Source organism: Pangasianodon hypophthalmus, chromosome 2 (genome assembly GCF_027358585.1).
Source record: "Pangasianodon hypophthalmus isolate fPanHyp1 chromosome 2, fPanHyp1.pri, whole genome shotgun sequence".
NCBI lineage: Eukaryota > Metazoa > Chordata > Actinopteri > Siluriformes > Pangasiidae > Pangasianodon > Pangasianodon hypophthalmus.
In genome coordinates, this window is record NC_069711.1 from 4,138,136 (window position 1) to 4,153,180 (window position 15,045).

The window sequence follows — 15,045 nt, forward strand, 5'->3', positions numbered from 1 at the left end:
CCAAAAACTGCACAGCAATGGCGGCAATCTGCTGTTTAAGTAGTATAAACATTAAATAGTATTTAATAATTTGAACTCCTTATTTAAAGATTTTACATTTTGCCCACAGCACAGATATCGCGTCTCTCTAGTGGATTATAAACTTTTTTTAAAATGCTTATTCCAACTGTGAATAGTATTATCATAATTTTTTTTTTTTTTTTTTTAGCAAAACTTTTTATTTTTTTTTTCCTTCACTGAATAAATACAAAGCCTCTAAAACGTCCACAAACAGAGATGTAGATTTAAAAAAAAAAAACATTTTGGAAGACAGGAGGACAGTCACGTGACCACCATGCCCCCCTCCCATTGGCTGCTCCGCGGAGAGTGGGCGTGTCCAAGGCAACGGCGTGGGTTCGCCTATGTGACACAATTATAACAATTTTAATCTGGTGGCAAAAAGAAGTTTGAAATGATTTGAAGTAATTCATCGCCGTAATTGTGCTCGAGTGACCATTTATGTATGAATCGCTTATTTTCTGCATCACATGCATGATCTGAAGAATGTGAGAAGAAGGATCAACTCATTTCCCGCAAGGATATACGGCTGATTTATTATTATTATTATTTTTTTTTCTTGGTCTACATTTAAGGGAAAAGTTTGGGAATATTAGCGCGATAAGTGTGGCCTTTCTGGAGCTTCGTTTCCTCGGTGCAATTCCATGCAATCGTGCCGAGTGTCGCTCGCTGTAGCTGCCTGCGCTGCTGCTCGAAGCCTCGGCGCTGCTGGTGATGAGGAAAAGAAAATGGCGGCGGGAAAAGCGAGTGAGACCGAGGAGGACTTTCCCAGGCTGACAGCGCAGGAGAGGGACACTTTAGCTGGAATTGACAGGTTAGAAACGCCGTCTAAACACTCTTCAAACTTACTGGTTGTCGGCTAAAATATTTTCCTCTGCGTGAGCTAGCAAAAAAAAAACAAAACAAAAAACAAAAACAAAACAACAACAAAAATAAAAAAAAAACAAAGACTAAACGACATTAAACTGATACCGAGCCTTGTGTGTTGTCTTCTCGCTTGCAGCTCACTGTTTGGATTTCTGAGGCTTCATGAAGATGGCGCCAGAACGAAGGCCTTGCTTTTAAAGGTAGCTAGCAAGTTGTGTAAAGTGCCTGAGCCGGCCCTTTCTCCTGCACTCCTTCACACAGCGTGTTCACACACACCAGCCGTGCGGTACAGCAGCGTGGAGACGGAGACGGAGCTGGTCAAGCTGACACAGTCTCAGCACTGACACAGGGAGAAGTTTATTCCGTGTGCGCACGCAAAGGAAAAAAACGCGTTAGCAGCCCTGTAGCTGCGCAACGGCCGTAGTTTCTCAAGGCTGGCTACAAAGCTAAAAAGCTAGCTACTTGAGCAAAGTTAGGGAGGTAAACTAAACAACCACACATTTTGCACTTGGCCCTGGTTTGGTGCTGCTGATTCCCCTGCTTACTTTATTTCTGTTCACTGGCTTTAGGTTCACTGCATGACCAAGTTTCAAACTTGCTACAAGCAGCAGAGTGGAGGAGCTAGCTAACTAGCTAACCAGCTAACAAGCAGAATAACTTGACTAACTTGCTAACGTACATTTTCTAAGGCAAAATTGGTTGAGTTGGGTGTGTTAAAGTGCAGTCAGAACAACTTTTCCCTCTATTAGACAACAAATTAGAGAATAATTTGCTATTTCTGGCTGAAAGAGTAACCCGGCCTGTTTGCACTATATGATTATGGCTAACGCTAACTGTGCGGTGGTTCTGCGTTAGACAGCTAACTAACGTTAGCGTAGCAAACTGCTCCTGCTTCTCATGCAGGCTTTAACCTAGGATAGGATAGGACGGAATAGGATGGGATATCCTGGGATAAAGCTAGTGAAATGGGAACCAGGTGAAATGGTTGCAGATAAGTAGTGTTCAGGATCGTTAGTGCTGCAGAACTCATCATGCAATATGCAATATGCAGTGCGCGTTTATTAGAGTTAATATCACCGTGCACTTGGTTAGTGAGAAGTGTTGGGCGCAGGTACAGGGCCCTGGGGTGTCTGCATTCAAGCTGTGCAGTGTTGTGCAGTGTTGTGGAGATGTTGGTGATGGTTCTGCGTTAGTGGGTGTGTGGAACGGCTCAGTCAGTGCACTCATCTCCTCTGAAGTGAGCTGCGAAGGCAGGTTTGGAAACACGCTGATCTGTGTTCAGTAGTAATGGCAGCTTGGGTTGGCTCAAGATGGCGGGGTGGGGAGGAGTGAGGACTGAGCCGGTGCAGGTGATCCGAATCACACTCCCAGGCTGCGTTTACACGCGCAGCAGTATTCCGATCTCACTCGGATTTTTACGACGGTCTTCTAATTAGTTCTAATCGAAGCTAGACTTCTTAGCTCCATCGATTCCATCCACGCGTCTACGTATACGCTGGAGACCAGAGACGCGAGCTCAACGCGAAGGAGTTTCACATTTCGCAGAGTTCCAGAGTTTGGTGAGGTCTGATGTGCGGATTCGGATCACGTGAAGACGTGTGACCGGTACAAGATCGACACGTCACGGAGTCACCTTCTTCAGAATATCCAAGATGGAGGAGGCACTGATTATATCGGTGTCGCACCATCCCGTTTTATACAACACAACTGTAAAAGAATATAAAATCCACATCCAAAGAGAAGCACGTCAGAATTGTGTGGATTTTAAAAAAAAAAATCTGGCGTGTGATGTCACATCCGGTTGCCGCTCACGTTCACAGTGGTCTCCGAAGAAATTTCGCACGCTAGTGGGACCAACCCTCGAGTCGTGTAAACGCCGCAATCCGATTGCCTGATTTAGATGAAGAAAATATTCTGATTCCCTGAATTCCGATTCCCACTCTTGGAACATGCCTGCTGTAATCTAAAATTTGTTGCATGTAAACACCTTATTCAGTAAATCCACCGAAAGGAGAAATATGTGGAATCGTGGCTGCTAACAGATGCTTAGGTGTAGGTTAGGTATTTAGGAATGACAACTCGGGCATACTTGCAACAACCACGTATACAGGAATAATCCTCGGATTCGGAATATGGCTGCAACCCGAATATAGACCTTAAACGGAATTTGATGTGCATGTAAACGTAGCCCCAGTTGGTATGGCTTTTCCATACAAAATCAAGCACGTGTCCTGCGCATTATACTTCATTCGTTTAAAATTTATGACATTTGTTTCGTTTAGTTTCGTCTAGAACCCGACTTATTTGTGAGACTAACCCGCTGAGATGTGCACCGTGGCATCAGCATGTAGTGAGCATTATACACTACAGAGTGGGTAAAAAGATACTTTCAGCAAGTCAGAGCCTCATCTTATGTCTTTCAGGAGCTTTAGATTGAGGAATCAGGCTCACAACGATGCATGATGCCTCGTAAACAAAAACCTTCCTGCTTTATCAAACTGCTCATTTCATCTGCAGGTATACATTTACATTACAACACCACAGATGATGAAAAGCTACAGTGCATTTCTGGTGTGACGAAGGCATTGTGAACGTAATTTGATTTTTTAATTTCAGGTTATTTATTATTTGGACTCAGTTTTGTGTTTTTCGTGAAAATATGGTCACTTGTGAAAGAGCAACTCCAGTGAAGTTTTTAATTAAAAAAAGGTAACACAAACATGATTTTAAACTGTATCATCTCTTGTATATGGATGCTTGGAGGACTAGTGGTTAGGCCGCAGTGCTCTCACTGCCGTGGCCCGGGTTCGATTCCCAGCCACTGGGGTTACACACGAAAGTGCACTCCCCATGCCAGTCCCAAACGCAGATTTAAAAATTGGGGGAGAGTTGCGTCAGGAAATGCATCTGACGTAAAAACTGTGCCAAATCGAATGTGCTTTGCCGAATTCAGCCTGCACACATGGTGGATGAGTGTGACTTCAGTGATGCGTGTTCACTATTTAAGTGTAAGAACTTAAATGTTAAGCACTAACCAAAGTTATTTAAAGGAATAATGAATGAAGAAAAGCTGAAATGCAGCGCGGAGTCTGTTTATGGTGGCAGTGTGCGTAACTAGGCGACAACGTTCTCTTCCGTTACGTGACGTGTTCGTAAGTCCCAGTACTCGCATACTCTTTTTTGCTACACACTCAAAAGTACGTATTTTTTTTTTCTTCACAAAAAGAGTGCAGTGTTATGCTTGGGCCCCTTAATCCCAGTGAAGGGGAACAAAAATACGTGTGTGATGGTTAGGTGTCCACATAATTTTGGCCATATAGTGTACTGTAATTCAATTATGACTAATCAAAACACTAATTTAAGTCATTTAAAATGTGGCCAGTGGGTGTGGCCAGACTTACATAACGTGTGTCGTGTAAAACTCTGTGGTAGCTGCAATCGCTAGTGTTTGCGTATAGTCTGTGTTTTTTTTTTTTTTTTTTTTTTTTTTTTTGGGCGCTTAATTACTCATTAACAATGTCAGGAATGCATGCAGAACTAATGTCGGGCCTGTAAATAAACGTAGTTAGTTATTAGCTGTGACTAGCTATAGCTAGCTGTAGCTCATTCTAAAGTTAAGATAAAATTATATAAACTACACTACGCGCATATATAGTGAAGTCGCCCCGATGAACATGTCATTTTCTTGATCTTGGGTCTTCATTGATGTTTTGAGAGTGAAGATATTCAGGGCTTTATCTGTTCATCAGCACAGACAAGGGAAGCTACGATGCATCCATGAAGGACGTTTTGTTGCTCCGAAGTCGGCGGGTTATTAAGGTTCAGGCATGACGAGATACAACACACTTTATTTTTGTCCGTCTTGAAGCTGCATGTGTTTCTGCAGACATTTAAATCCTCCAATTTGATAGCCATCACGATAGTTGGAATCTGTTGACAATTTCCGATATTATTGCCAATTGTGATAAGCCTAAGGGCAGAATGCCTGGTGATCACGCTAACTCTGCATCATTGAAAATGTCCTGGAAAAGTCCTGGTAAATGATGTCTTAAAAAAAAAAGAGTAGGAACACTGATGGTGAGTCGAGCGAACCTGCTCTCTAAACTCGTTTATCAGCTGTGATGTGACGAGCTGGAGAGCCATCTCGAGCTCACGACAGTCACTAACATCTGTTCAGAAAGGTGCTAGATTTGTCGCTAGGCTCTTTTTTGAATTAAATTCACTAAAGGGGTCTTAAAATGTTGCCAAATCTAGCAGCAGTCTCTAAGTTAGCAGCGCTGATTTTACGGAAAAGTTGGAAGTTATTCTTGTGCTGCGTTCACGCTGTATCGTAATCACTGGAATTACAAGATTCTGACTTGTAAAATGTTCACGTCTTGGTAGAACTCGTAATTACAAGTTGTAAACTAGGAATTTTCCCGAGAGCTCTGACCGAGTACCACCTGACCACTACAGCGTCATGCGGAAACACTCAAAATGGCGGTGGCTTCAGCTGTAAGATGTAGTTAAGTTGTTCCGATGCGATAATTTTGATGCGCTTTCTGTGTTCTTTTTTTTGTGAATAGCATAAAAATGGGATTTGATGCTGTAATGTATTTTGCAGTTGTCAACATCATCTCATACAGATTCATTTTGGTATATAGACACGCGTAATTCTGAGCCTGAGGACATGAACATCTCCGAGTAGAACGTCCAGGCTGTCATCTAGTAATTACGGTAATTCAGACATGGCATGAACGCAGCGTTAAACACGAGTGCAGCACTGTGACGTCAGTCTGAACTTGAGGTGGTGCTTGTTTCATTATCAAGCTGTTCTTTCTGACACAAATATCCTCCTCAGTCATACAGTAGTTTCTCACACTAGTGAGAAAATCGAAAATCAGGCCTTGTAAGTGGATCCTTTTAGGCCCTGTATTAACATGCGTCCTGGATGCTCGGATCATAAGTGGACAGCGCTAAGTACCTGTGTGAACGGGGTCAAATGTGTCTCGGAGACGCACTGTGATCCGATCACTCGAACCACATTCGGAGGTGATGTGGGACGCGTATGGCCACTAGGGACCAACTAATCAACCGTGTCATCACTTAGAGGCTGTTTGAAAATCTTGGTGAATGTTAGAGCTTTCTGCTGCTAGGTTAGTAGATAATGGCAACGCTGTAAGACAAAAGCTGCTGCTTTTCATAGCTTCTTTTGTTCTCGCGTCTCTCATTCAGTTATAAATATTGTTAGCAGACCATGTGGTTAAAGGTTTGAAACGGTGAGACAAGATTCCTCGGACGTTTCTGCCTGCAAACAAATGCACTGGAAGACTGAAATAATAAATGTGCATGACAGCTTTTCTCCACTGGAAACGATGTAAATCAGATCAAAAGTGGTTGCCGCTGACACGTTAGTAATACCAGATGTGAACAGCTGTGCGTCTCGGCAGTCCGCTTGTGATCTGATCACTCAGGACGCATGTGAGTGCCAGGTGGAGGTGGGACGTTTACCTGTCGGCTGTACATGAGAAAACAGTGGGGCTTTTTAAAATGTAGTTTCTACCGCAGTAAGAATATAAAGGCAGCTGACGCGTTTGTATTAATACATAACTCCTTGCAAAGTTCCTGTAGATGCTGCTGCTGTAGTTTTATGTCCTTAAGGCTTTTTTTTGTTTATTTTTATTAGTTTTTTTGTTGAGTTTTTCTATGGTTTACCTTGTTTTCCTGAATGCCAGCTTACAGGACCCTGAAGTAAACTGCTTATTCATTACATGCTGAATAAATTTCTTTCCAGAAACATGTAACCAACATCCAGCACAAATGAATCTCCAGAAATGGTGTCACAGGCTTCTTTTATCCTACAGGTGAGGTGGCAGAATTCTCACCGGCCCGGACGTTGTTTCAGTCATGCCTCTGGCTGGAGTTGTCCTTTAAGAGTGGAAAGTGTTAGAAGTTACAGAGTAGGAGGACTGCACGATATGAAGTTAATGAAAATCTTGTGATTGTAATGCGAGATGTTAAATTAAGGGCATTTTCGCACTTGTACTAAAGTACTTGAGTCTGCAACCAGAAAGGATTCTGGGCCTGTTTTGGGTAGGAGGAGCTCGTAATTGTGTTTCTGCTTTCACATTGTTCACATAGTTCCTAACAAACTGTGCATCGATTGTGCAATTCCATACGTCCCGATTGTGCACACAGGTTTGCAGAGTGGTAGGTACTATGTTCATCTGATTAGTGTGTGGGCTTGTTTTTTTTGTTTGTTTGTTTGTTTGCTTTTTTGGTTATTTTGGCACAGCCACACAGTGAAGGACAGCACTTTCTGGATGCACAGCATGTCCTCGTGCAGGAGTATCTGCACACGGGGAACTATAAACATAGAAGATGGTTTTTAGCTTTGCTGAGGCTAGCATGAGACTTGTGTTTTTCTGCAGTATGCAAGCATTTGCACTACAAATGTGAGTGCTCCAGTCTTACGAAAGTCTGGTTTTGTATATCTGTAATAATAACACTTTCCCCGCCTTGTAGAAAGTAGAAACAGCTGAACAATTTGAAGCTATCAGGTTACTTGGCATGGTGTATTAAGTGCCTTCACACCTGACGCTGGTCGCACCATGGTTCGGTAGAACTGTGCTCCAGACCACCTTTTTCAAGAGAACCATGGACTGGTAATATCATAATGCCATCATCAACAATCTCTTAACAGAGGAATATTTTCATTATTTAAGTTCCACCAGCGCAGTTAATCCTAAATGACTTCCTCATAAAAAAAAAAAAAAGAGAAGGAAAATCAGAGCCAGGTGTACCTCGGTAAAAGTACAGCTTTAAAAAAAATAATAAACAAAATGACTCTTTCAAGTACATTAATGCTAATTCAGCTTACCTTGGAAGTGGGAAGTCAGAGCTTGGAATGATGTCATGTGAGGGGGGAAAAACACGGCTGGCTTCGTATTCGTCTTCCGTTAGCAAAACACTAGCCAGCGAACTGTGATGAGTGATGCGTATTTTCCTCCTCAGAGCAGCAGAACTGTACAGTCAGTGTTGGATTTAACAAGCGAATATGTCTGTATGTTGATTGCTGTAAATACACAAGTATTCGCTTTAAAGCAGAACTCATTTAACGCTATGAAGTTTATGAAGTGCGACTCTGTTTACTGCTGATGCTGTGCACTGCCATGTTGACTCGACGTCACTTGCTTATCTCAGAGCAGCTCTGAGGAGTAAAGGAGACGGTCCTGAGTAGGAATTCCGGGTTAAGGGGCGTTTTCTTTGGTTTTGCCTGCCTGGAGATTGGTGATTATGACCCGTGACCTCCAGTCGAATACCACACTAAAGTTAAAAAGTCACTTATTGAAGCGTAGTAGTCACTACAGCTTGAGAAATGGTGCACAAAACCTGAAACTGAGATCTTTAAAAAGCAACACAGAGAATTGAGAGAGAAGGAATGAATATTGAAAAGCGCATATCTGTTGTTTGCTTTTAAACACTCATCCTTTTTTTTTTTTTATTATTTTTAATAATCGTGGCTGTTCAGGTGTGTGTGTGTGTGTTAGCGCTGCGGTTGTACCCTAATCACCACATCTATGGACACACACAAGTCTACAGCTTGAGCTTGTTGAGGTAAAATACCACAGCATTACCAAGAGTTCGGTTTGTATGGAATAGACGTGTGCTGTATTGATTTTTCCCTGCACGCAATTTTTTCCTTTTTAAAATAGTCCAGTATAAGATTTATTTTTCATTTTTAAGGAGAGTAGGGGCTGGTGATATCACCGACTGGGCAGTTGGGAATGGATGGTGGATTAATACGTGATTTGGCAGTAATGCATGAATGCATGGTAAACAGTCTAAAAAAAAAAAAAAACGTCAAACATAACATCAAATTTAATATGATCCTTTTATACATGAGTTGTCTAACGTGCACATGGCCTGCATTTTCACTGCTGATGCTGCTCAGTGTTTAGCAGGACAGCGCGGGAACGTGCCACTAAAACCAGTGTATTTAATCACCTTCTAATTATATTCATCATTAACGCGATTTATAAAGTGTTAGATCTGATACTTTGTTGTAGGCCTGTCTAATCATTTTGGGTCAAAATATTTGAAACTAAAAAGGTGTTTTGACTGTTTTCTGCTGAAATTTTTCACTGGTATCCATAATAAATATAGTGAAGTAGTTAAGTATATTATATTATATTTTTCAATGAGAGATGATCCCGTATTATTATATATTAAAGAGTAGCAACCCTACTTACAGTTTTTGTGATCGGAAAAAGAGAGACTCCATTGCATGATGGCTGGATAACAACACTTGAATGCCCTTTTGCACTCTGTGTATTCAGCTGAGTGGGATTTTTAAATAGTGGAACAGTTGTTGTTGGCACTGGACGGCATGTTGCATTCTGGGCTTAACTGCGCTTTGTCCTACTGATTGGCTGTCTTGCTGGCTTCACGCCAACCCTAAGCACTGCATAATCAGCCTGCATCTTTTGGCTATTTCTGCAAGTTAGAAATGAAAAAAAAAAAGAAATGACAACTTTTTGAATTTGAATACCTTCAGCTTATCGTTTATTGAGGAAAACTTCCTCACGATTGAGATCGAGATTGTTTCATCATCCAGTGCTAGTTGCACACACACACACACACACACACACACACACAGTGTGGAGTTTATTCACTCACACAAGACTGTAAAAGGGGCGGGAATAAGAAGGCTGCTCCCACGGCTGTGATTGGTCAGTTTCAGCCAATCGCTCTGTCTTCTGGAAATAGAATTTGATCTCAAAGTAAAAATCACAAGATGGCAAAGGTTAATGTACACAAATTTCATTTATAGTTTCTTATGCAAAGATAGACATGAAAGCTTGACCAGTAAAGAAAATGTATTCATGTATGTATTGAAATTTCTAATGGTTTGTGACGGTTTGTTATGTTTTAGCGATTATGCCACCATTTAAAATGTAAACTAGAAGGCTAAAGTTAGTGAAGAGACGATGATGGCTTGAAAGAACCTGCTAATAACACTAAAAGAGTAAAACAATATTGTCATAGATTTTAAAAGGTTACGCATATAAAGGATAAAATACTAAGTTTCTAATATGTAAAGAGTAAAATATGTTATAAAGGTTATAAATGCTAAAACGCTGCTGTGATATTCCATGTGGTTGCTGAAGTGTTGCTAGTTAGTTGTTATGCTAACCCGGTTAGTTGCTAGGGGGTTCGCCATGAACAGTTAAGCGTGTAAAGGTTAAAAGGCTAAAGGCAATGATAAAATGTTGCTAGCATGTTCAATTTGTTTGCTAAGCGGTTGCTAGGGTAACCCAGTTGGTTGCTAGGGTGTTGCTAGGTGGTTGTCTTGACATTCCAGTTGGTTGCTAAGGTGTTGCTAGATACCGAATGTACTACATAAACATAATAATACTACAATAATAGAGTTTAAAATTTTTAATTTGCATTAAAAAAATCATATGCTCCTCTGCACTCTCAATCCTAGCAATTTTTTACCCAAGCATTATTATTATTATTATTATTATTATTATTATTATATGATTTTTGACGCACTTACACTCCTACAGTGCTGGCTTTAAAACTAATTTGTCCTTTTTTCATCTGTTGTGTTCCTGTAGAAAATACTTTGTGTGATGGTATAATAGTTATTAAGAATATCTACAGTCATGGGAAAATGAAAGTACATCCTTCTTCAATTCTACATTTTTCTTTATCAGAGCTTAAATAACAATTGTGTGGTCCTCACCAACTTCTGTAAACAAACAAATGAAGTGTATGTAGTCATTTTTCCCCAAAAAAGTAAACCAACTTTCAGAAACCAGGTGGGGAAAATAATAAGTACACTCTATAATTCAGTGAAATGTAGAACCACCTTTAGGAACAATAACATGAATGACATGTTTTCAGTAGGAGTTTCAGTCTTTCACATCGTTTTGGAGAAATCGTAGCCCACTCTTCTTTACAACATTGCTTCAGTTCATTGGTGTTTGAGGGCATTCGTTTATGCACAGCTCTCTTAAGATCTCACCACAGCATCTCACTGGGGTTGAGGTCTTGACTTTGACTTGGCCATTCCAACACCTTCATTTTTTTTCCCTTCTTTAGCCATTCAGGTATCGATTTGCTGGTGTGCTTGGGATCCCTGTCCTGTTGCATGAGCCAATTTCAGCCCAGCTTAAGCTGCTGGACAGATGGCCTCACAATTGTCTCAAGAATATTCTGGTATAAAGTGGAGTTCAACGTTGTCTCAGTGACTGCAAGTTTCCCCGGTCCTGTGGCTGCAAAAACAAGCCCAAATCATCACCCCTTCCTCCACCACCATGCCTGACATTTGGTATGAGGAGTTTGTGGCCTTATGCTGTGTGGCTTTTCACCAAACATGGTGCTGTGCTTGATGACCAAACATCTCCACCTTGGTCTCATCAGTCCAAAGGATATTGTTCCAGAACATTCGTGGGTTGTTCAGATGCAAACCTAAGTCGAGCTGCCATATTTTTTTTTTTTTGTAGAGAAATGGCTTTTTCCTAGCCACCCTTCCATGAAAGCCATACTTGTTCAGTCTATTTCTGATTGTGCTGTCATGAACATAAACATTTAATGTGCTAACAGAGGTCTGTAGGTCACATGATGCAGCTCTTGGATTTTTTTATTTATTTATTTTTATTATATCTCTGAGCGTTAAACGGTTTGACCTGGGGACTCAGTTTGCTGGAACGCCCACTCCCAGGAAGATTGGCAACTGGCTTGAAGGCTCTCCATGTGTAAACAATCCTTCTCCCTGTAGAGTGGTGAATTTCAGATTGTAGATGGCCTTATAACACTTCCCAGATTGATGAGCAGCAACAGTTGCTTCTCTGAGGTCAGGGCTGATGTCCTTTCTTCTTGGCATGATGTAGACACACTCCTGAGTGCTGCAGAACACCAAACGCAGTTCCTTTAAGATCATGGAGGAGGGAGTGTGTGTGTGTGTGTGTGTGTGTGTGTGTGTGTGAGAGAGAGAGAGAGAGAGAGAGAGAGAGAGAGACTGGCCCTTTGTGACATTCCAGAACTGAAAAACAGTCCTTTTTTTTGTACATTTTTAATGGGGGTTTATTTTAAATTTTGAACAGCAGGCTGAATTTTGTCACTTCAAACAAACACCTCAAACAAACCCAGTAGGTTGCTAGGGTGCTGCTAGGTCATTGCAGTGCTAACCATTTTGCTTGGTAGAATGATGTTAAGTGGTTGCTATGCTTTCCCACCTGGTTGCTATGGTGTTGCCTGGTGGCTCTTTTGGGATCCCAGGTGGTTGCTATGATATATCTAGGAGGTTTCAATATGATCCCAGTTGGTTGCAAGGTTGAAGCTAGTCAGCTGCTAAGGAAACTCAGCTGGTTGCTAAGGTGTTAATTGGTTGCTGTCATAGTCCACCTGGTTGCTAAAAGCACACTTTGGAGGGTTGCTATGCAGCAACCGCAATTCCGATCTTCCCCAAAAGCCCAAGCGCACTATTCCCGTATGGGATCTATGGATTGTGGCTCTATGTCAAAATTGTGACCCGTGAAAATGGTAAAAATTTTCAATTATAATAATAATAAGAAGAAGAAGAATATGGAGAACAGTATGTTGGCTCAAGCCAACAAAATAAGAAGATTAAGAAGAACAAAATGTTGGTGCGTTCAATAATAAAAATAATAATCATAATAATAATTGGTAGACTAAAGCTCATGAATGAATGTCATCCAGTCTGTATTATTAGGGGTCCAAGCACCAAAGATGCTGGAACCCTATTGTTTTGTTAGGATTTGTGTTTTTCTTATTAATAAAGGTCCATGTACTACTACTACCATTACTACTACTACTACTTCACTAAAACTGATTGAACAGACTAAACCATAGGTCCTACGGAGCCGAAACAATATGTAGTACTCCTTCATGGTACTCAAGAGGGAAGAACCTGGTCAGCCTAACTGGCACTGTAGGGAAGCGTTTTACTTTTAGCGCAGATCTCGAATACCGTAAGTCCTACAGTGGAATTTCTTTTTGCTACTCATTTCTTGGATTCTCCTGAACAAACAAAAGAACCATTTAGTTCCCCAGCTTTAATTTTTAGCTAATTTAAATTATATGCAAAACCTACTTTTGAGAACTTCTCAGAGAAACTACTCAGTGTGAACCTCAATGATCAAAAACATGCTGACATTGATAAACAATATGGCCTCCACCTGTCAATCAGTCCTTATGAGCAGGTGCCTAATTTACTTAAACAGCTGTAAGACAGGGTTATCATTGAAATATTATCACCAATTTGGTAATTAGGTCCCATGTTTGATCTAACTTCCCACACTCAAAATTCAAAACTTTAAGTTCTTTTTCTAATTAATACATTTTAATGCATTCTAATTAATACATTTTAATGCATTCTAATTAATGCATACTTGGAAAATGGCAGACGTTTGGACCCTGGGCTGAGTGTGTTTGTGTGTTTGTGTGCATTCCTCACCAGGAAAAGTGAGAGATCAGAATCTGTTCTCAGCAGAGATAATCGTGTTGTTTTAAAGAGGCTGTGGTCCCTTTAAATGAGCTTCACTGGACCTTTAGGAACTACTGCCAGCTGAGTTTATTTAGGTTTTGTAGTTTATTTAGGGGTTGGTTAATTTACTTACCTTCAGGAAAGGCGGATTTTGCATGCTTAAGTAAGTACGACGGTACTGTTTTCATTGTTTTTGAATTTAATTAAGACAAATGCTTTATATGGTAATGTTAGAGTGATATCTGGTTATGCTTCTGGCATTAGTATGGTAGTTGTGTTGAATTAGGCCACTACTTTGTATTTAAACTGTGGTGTTGATTTTAAAGTATAATATATATACGTGGCTGTGTGTTTTTAATGACATGTGATGATATTTATATTTAATTAATATAGAGCTGTGCTGTTATTTATAGCTGGCAAATGCGCAGTCTGTATCCTCTCACTAAGGATACAGTGTTTATTAGAGAATGTTCTAGAGACCACATTTAGTCCATTTAGTTCAGTAATTCATATTCGCCTGAAATTGTGGCATAGGGATGCTCTGGTTCATGAAATTATGACAAAATGCGCACATTATCCTTAGTAAAACAAAAGTATGAGGCCTTTACTCTTGTTCTGATGTTATGACCATGGTATGGCCTAACTAAATGTCTAACTAAATCCTAGCTAAATGTCTGACGAAAATGCTGATCTTTATTGAAGTCAATTTGGCTCTGCCCCAAAATGTCAGTTTGACACCCATCGCAACATCAATCCGATCTCACGGTTACCTTAAATAGTTTAAAATCTGTAACATCAACTGTGTTCTCCTACGCAATCATTTTTTCCATCCGTAAAGGTTACATGTCTGGGTGTTTGAACCATGATGCGCTGCTTCAATAGAACAGTCATATAAGAAAACACAGTTCATCTTAGATTTCAATAGGAGCAGGTTTAGATACAAATAACTTTCTCAAGCTGCATGTCCAATGAAGCTAAAATTTGTTGTACTGCGTTGTTGTGCTAATCTGTGTGTGGATTTCTACTGTTGAATAGGTTTCTTAAAAAACATGGGCGCCATCAGCCAGTCACATTGCAGCACACACTTAACAGTTTTGTCATTAAACCCCTCCACGTCGCTGAATTTTAATAGTATGTTCATCTTTATTTACATGCTTTAGTGTTCTATGCAACTTGGAAAGAGCTAGCTGCGATCTGCACATGGTGCTTTTTCCCCCGCAGATTGCTGCTTGTTTGTATTTTTTCTTTTTCTCTGCTAAAACAAGTTGTGCAGTTGATGGGTAGATGGAGTATGCCAACCACAATGAAATGAATGGTGCTGTGGCATGCGTGTGTACCTTTTGGCCTATATCTTGAGACCCATGAGACGTACAATTAAAAAATTTCCTCTTATTCCTTGGATTAAGATGACTTGATTTTTTTTTTTGCTGATTTGCACAATATGCAAAACCTACTAGTCCTAGGATTTTTGGCCTAGACTACGCCGAGTTAAATTTCACCCAAGTTTATGGCTAGACCTAGACCACTGATTCATGGTCTTAAGACCGGTCTCGAGTACCGCAACACTAATGTTTATATGTTAACACTAATGTTAATAAGTGAACGCTGATGATAATCCAATTCCT

The 15,045-nt window shown here is 40.5% G+C and overlaps 1 protein-coding gene across 3 annotated transcripts in view; it reads left to right on the plus strand.

The window, feature by feature from the left end:
* Window positions 1-292: 292 nt before the first annotated feature.
* kdm6al (lysine (K)-specific demethylase 6A, like) overlaps window positions 293-15,045 on the plus strand; it is a 110,721-nt gene continuing 95,968 nt past the window's right edge. For 2 of the 3 annotated variants that reach the window (XM_026945495.3, XM_026945496.3), the window contains exons 1-2: window positions 293-871; window positions 1,061-1,124. In XM_026945495.3, coding sequence (XP_026801296.1) covers window positions 702-871; window positions 1,061-1,124 — 234 coding nt within the window. In that variant the 5' untranslated portion in view covers window positions 293-701. Of the gene's footprint in view, window positions 872-1,060; window positions 1,405-15,045 lie in introns of all 3 variants that reach the window. The other variant, XM_053227710.1, reaches the window with a different exon arrangement.